Below are 6,000 nucleotides of genomic sequence, written 5' to 3'. Positions count from 1 at the left end.
TGAGCACTTTTTCTGCAGCTACAGGCATAGTCTTACTAAGTATATATATAATATATATACACACAACAACAAGGTTGTCAGTTTCATAATACTAAAAGCTTTTCACCCATTTTCATCAGTAGGTACATGGGAATGAGCAAGAACGAAAACGAAGCCAGAATTTATACTGGGGGTAGAGAATCAGCAAGAATATTCTTACGCGCCTCGAGTTCACACTACACTACCATAAGAATGTATGGAGCGGTGGAAAAATGCGGGAAACAACACATGAAGGGAATGCAGTACCACAACAAACACGTGATAAAGTTGTCAGTCCGGTTGCAGCTTGAACAGCCGCAGCACCTTGATGTGCTTCTTTTGTCGACACAGCTCTGGCCTCAAACTGCGAATGTACAGCGCCTCCAGTGTGAATCTGTGCGCGCTGTTCCGGGCTGGTGTGATGACACTGAAAGGATCAAGCAGCATATCCCAGACAAGCTGTACAAGAAGCCGCCTGACAAACGTGTGGCAACAAGTGATAGCGCCATCACAAAGCATTTGCAGGCGCAACCTGAATGCATCCCGCAAGAACGCAACGGCAGCTTCAGTGTCATCACACCAGCCCGGAACAGCGCGCACAGATTCACACTGGAGGCGCTGTACATTCGCAGTTTGAGGCCAGAGCTGTGTCGACAAAAGAAGCACATCAAGGTGCTGCGGCTGTTCAAGCTGCAACCGGACTGACAACTTTATCACGTGTTTGTTGTGGTACTGCATTCCCTTCATGTGTTGTTTCCCGCATTTTTCCACCGCTCCATACATTCTTATGGTAGTGTAGTGTGAACTTGAGGCGCGTAAGAATATTCTTGCTGATTCTCTACCCCCAGTATAAATTCTGGCTTCGTTTTCGTTCTTGCTCATTCCCATGTAACTACTGATGAAAATGGGTGAAAAGCTTTTAGTATTATGAAACTGACAACCTTGTTGTTGTGTGTATATAATTTTTGTTCGCCTACCTCTCTATTTAAATATATATATATATATCTATCTTTCTCTCTCTCTCTCTCTCTATCTCTCTTTCTCTCTCTCTCCCTCTTTCTCTCTCTCTCTCTCTCTCTTTTTCTCTCTCTCTCTCTCTCTCTCTCTCTCTCTCTCTCTCTCTCTCTCTCTCTCTCTCTCTATCAATCTTTCTCTCTCTCTCTTTCTCTCTCTCTATCTATCTCTATCTCTTTCTCTATCTCTCTAACTTTCTCTCTCTCTCTCTCTCTCTCTCTCTCTCTCTCTATCTATCTATCTATTTATCTATCTTTCCCTCTCTCTTTCTCTCTTTTCTCTCTCTCTCCCTCTCTCTCTCTCTCTCTCTCTCTCTCTCTCTCTCTCTCTCTCTCTCTCTCTCTCTCTCTCCCTCTCTCTCTCTCTCTCTCTCTCTCTCTCTATCTATCTCTTTCCCCCATGGTGCCTGCTGCGTGGATCTCCGAGACCCTTGGGGGAGTCCGCCACATCTCACCAGCGTAGCTCATATAGCGCCTATATACCCATTGCTGTATCTTTGTTTCGTTTTCTGTTTTGTTTTCCTTTATTCTGTAGGTAATAATGTATACTGTGATTTAAAACAAACTATTGATTGGTGTTGGACATGTACCTTCAGGAAGCGTTCAGACAAATCGTGCATCAGTGTCCTAACTAGATTCTTTTAAAAGTGTTTATTTTCTTGCTGGCTGTTTGTGCCTCCAGCTAACCTGGGTTAGTAACAAGACCAGTGCGTGGAGCATCATTCAGATGGATCAGATTCGAGTGGTCTGTTGCCCAATAGGCCAAACTCCCACTCTAGCAACCACCAAGTATGTAACAACAACTAAATTCCAAGGCACGATGACAAAATTGACAACAATGCCGACTGCATCACCCGCCACGAACTCGAGTGGCTTAGTGCCATCACCTGCATTTGCAACAGGATCCCATACGTCTACTTCTGTTACAACAGCTGCACCTACTTCAGACATGAGTGGTAGGTCCCCCTCGCCCCAGACGGTAAATAGCAGTACCGCCACAAGCAGAGCAGAGACGAGTGGCTTGGTGTCATCACCTGCTTCTGCTTCAGGATCCTATACTTCACTGTCATCGTCAACTTCTGTTACAACAGCTGCACACACTTCAGACATGAATGGTACATCCCCCTTGCCCCAGACGGAAAGTAGCAGTACTGCCACAAACAGAACGGAGAGCAGCAATGCTACCACCAGCGAAGCAGACACGTCGCCAGTGCCACTGACCGCCATCTCGACCAGTTCATTTCCATTGGTCAATGGCACAGTTCCAGCCAATGCCAGTGCAACTGCAACGGCAGCCCCTACGCCTGAGTATTCACCACTGCCACTGGCATTAGGTTCTGCCAGCGCTGCTTTCGTCCTCGTTGCCATCTTCATCCTGGTTTTGATCGTACGACGTCGACACAGGCCGCCAAGGCAGCCATCTCTTGCCATAAAAAGAACTAGCTCAGTCGTGATTGAGAACCCGGCATACGACACGGCTATAGTTGGTGAGTGTGTCTGTTGGCGGGCATATGTTCACATGCGCGCGCGCACACGCGAGTGTGTGTGTGTGTGTGTGTGTGTGTGTGTGTGTGTGTGTGTGTGTGTGTGTGTGTGTACATGCTTGCGTGTGTGCAAATGTGCGCATGTGTGAATGTTATCTGTGCACTTCTCCTTCACTGGTTTTCTTGGCTTCTTCCTCTCTTTAAAGCGTCAACTCCACCTAACATCGGAACAATTTTGTATGAAGAGGCAGTGGAGATCACGGCAGAAGCCACCCCACGTTATGAGTCCATCAATACCGCCAACACTAGTTCAGCTCCTGCTGCCGCGTCAACTCTACCTAGCATCGCAACCATTTTGTATGAAGAGGCAGTGGAGAACACAGCAGAAGCCACCCCACGTTATGAGTCCGTCAATACAGCCGACACTAGTTCAGCTCCTGCTGCCGAGAGCGATGACAAAGTAAGTGATCCGCATGCATCAAATGCTACATCCGGCACACCTGCTTTATGTGCATAAAATAACTCAACGAGCACACTGTTTCAACTCGCGATCTGCTCACTAGGCTTCGATACGGCCAGCGTTTGCTACTTAATTAAGAGTCAATGTCTGTAAAAACCAAACATGACCAGACATGGCCAAATTTCCGATTTTTTCTCAAAGTTGGCTCCTTTTATCATTAGCTGAACCTCATTCACCCACTATGACAGTTTGGTGCAGGAACGCTCCGTTCTTTAGATATTGACCATAATCAAAAACTCAATAATAATACGAACTAAAACACCTTCCAAACAAGGTACAAGAACGAGGGTTCACTGCTGCTCACAACAACGCAGCTCTGCCAAACCCACTGTGTTCGGACACCGATCAAAGTTACCTAGTAATGTTTAGCCATCCAACATTCGACTGGCGACCCTTGAATGAATCAATCAACTCTGCCTGTCTAATGGCGGCCGATACAAAGGTCATCTTCAACTGCCAGTAGCAGCGGGTTGCGTCCGGAAATTGGGGGTAGACCACCACCATAGTCTGCTACCACATATCCCCAACAAGGGGTCTTGAATAAAGTTATCCACTAAAAAATCACTTGCTGAAACATTCAAATTTCGAACTCTCCAACGGCCATGCACTAGCCGAATCCAACCTCGCAGCAGGAAAGCACACAGGAAAGCCTCTATATAACTTTTCGCTTCGCTACCAGCACTGAGACATCATAAGAATAACGGCCATGCACTAGCCGAATCCAACCTAGTAGCAGGAAAGCACACCCAGAGGGTCTCCACGTGCCTTTTCGTTACGCTACCAGCACTGAGATATCATGGGAATAATCCCTTCCCTCGCAGAAACTCGAATGAAGCTGCCACTAAGCGTCACTTGCTGAACAACAGCCCAACATGGCGAGAAAGAATAACTCCTCCACAACAACAAATGAGCAGAGAGTCCAACAGTAGCGCAAGATGGCCCAAATTTTACAGGGCAGCCAGTGCACGCGAGTTTCATGTGTGCATCGATGCCGCGTCGCGCAAGTAGAAAATCACGACGTAGCAGTTGGACCCTTGAGGATTTTAGGTACGTATTGCAGTTGGAAAATCAAGAATTGAAAAAAAGTTCTCTTTGGGGCACAGCCGCGGCCCTCCGGTACCTGAAAATGCATGATGTAAGCGCGCATGCACCGGAAGTACATGGGCTCATAGCAACATAAGAGAAATTTTGAATTTTTTTGGATGAGAGAGCGTGGCACGCATGTGAAACTCGCGTGCACTAGCTGCCCAGCACAAGAGATCGTTAACGCGTTTTGGCCCAATCTGAGCCATCTTGCACCTACTATTACAGTCCTTGCTGATTTGTTGTTGTGGAGCAGTTCTTCTTTCTCGTCATGCTGGGCTGCTGTTCAGCAAGTGACGCTTCGTAGCGGCTTCATTCGAGTTTCTGCGAGGGAAGGGATTATTCCCATGATATCTCAGTGCTGGTAGCGTAACGAAAAGGCACGTGGAGACCCTCTGTGTGTGCTTTCCTGCTACGAGGTTGGATTCGGCTAGTGCATGGCCGTTGGAGAGTTCGAAATTTGAATATTTCCCCCAAGTGGTTTTGAGTGGATAACTTTATTCAAGACCACTTGTTGGCGCTTGGGGACATGTGGTGGTCTACCCCCAATTTCAGGACATAACCTCGCTGCTACTGGCCCTTGAAGATGGCCTTCATAATGGCCGTCAATGAAGAGGTTAAATTGATCGATTCGTTCGAGGGACTCACAAGTTGCCAATGGAAAGTTGGATGGTTAAATATTACTAGGTAACTTGGATCGGTGTGTGAACATAGTTCGTTTGGGGGCGAGAGGGGGGGGGGGGGGGGCGAGGGGGACTATTCAAGAGAGGGCATCATTTTTTCACTGACTCTAGAGACTGGGGCACTATTCGAGATAGAGCACTATTTAGGAGAGGGCTCTAATCGCGCGAGTACGATAGGTGCTTTGGAACCAACAACGTTGTGAATGGCCAACGGTCCTCAGCATTTGTTCATTACCTCCATGAGCGAGACTGACTCACACTGCTGTCTGGAGTTCGCGAAGTGTTTGTCGCCCAGGAAACGGAGTGCCGCTGTAAGTAAATTGGTATCCCTAGTGATATTTAGGCTCGGAGAGCGCTAGATAGTGTAGTGCTCTCCGAGCCTATACATTCATTAGCCTACTGAAGCTCAACTGATGATTGGGGAATTCCCCAAAACACTGTGTATTGAGCCGCGAGTGGTACCAAATTGCAGGTTAGCCGAGCGGACGGTTCGATGGACTTCTCGTGTGCTCTGTGTGGCAGTTGTGAGTCAGTCAAGTGTCAAGTCAAGTCGGCAGAAAAAGCGCAAGCTCCCACGTATGGGAGCGACACACAATTTCAAGTATTGCCGGAGTCACAACAACCTGTTCTTCACATTTTATAGAACTGAGAATATTTGACAAATTTCAATACAAAAAAAGGTTTTTCTAAAGAGTGCCAAAATGTCGGATTTTCACAAATATGGCCCGTCAGACGGACAATGGAGAGTAGAATAAAACTACTGATAATTTTCATCGTACTTTGTCAGTGTTCTACTGTATCAGCAACCTGCCGTGTTTGCCAAGATCCATCGAGTTAGTTTTTGATTGGAAGACTTAGCTTACTAGAGATGTTGACTAATAACACGCGGCTTCATCTGTGCGCCATAGGTATCACCGCCAGAAGCCAATCATGGGCAGAGGAGAGACCCGGCAGCAATGGACAATAGCAGATACGTAGCCTTGCCGGTCAGTATGATTTCCGGAGCCTTTCTGGGCATGCGTGTGTGTGTCTGTATGTGTGCACACTAGTAGCAAGTATTACCTTCACTGGGGGCAGGGGTAACTGCAGTTGGATCCCAGGACGGATACCCTGATGCCGTCAGTCCTTTTTCTGCACCTTGTCCTCACCCACTTACTGAGGTGTGGTGAGCCCATAAGTGGGATCATTTTCAAGTCCAC

General features: G+C 47.3%; 1 protein-coding gene across 1 annotated transcript in view; it reads left to right on the top strand.

The window, feature by feature from the left end:
• LOC135829363 (MAM and LDL-receptor class A domain-containing protein 1-like) overlaps positions 1–6,000 on the top strand; it is a 33,295-nt gene that overhangs the window by 21,980 nt on the left and 5,315 nt on the right. Inside the window, exons 11-13 of the mRNA XM_065341766.1 lie at positions 1,714–2,518; positions 2,722–2,975; positions 5,710–5,787. Of these exons, the coding sequence (XP_065197838.1) occupies positions 1,714–2,518; positions 2,722–2,975; positions 5,710–5,787 (1,137 nt within the window). The remainder of the gene's footprint in view (positions 1–1,713; positions 2,519–2,721; positions 2,976–5,709; positions 5,788–6,000) is intronic.

Source organism: Sycon ciliatum, chromosome 13, assembly GCF_964019385.1.
Source record: "Sycon ciliatum chromosome 13, ocSycCili1.1, whole genome shotgun sequence".
Classification (NCBI taxonomy): Eukaryota; Metazoa; Porifera; class Calcarea; order Leucosolenida; family Sycettidae; genus Sycon; species Sycon ciliatum.
The sequence above is the reverse complement of the archived record's forward strand: the minus strand, read 5'-3'. Positions and strand labels throughout refer to the sequence as shown.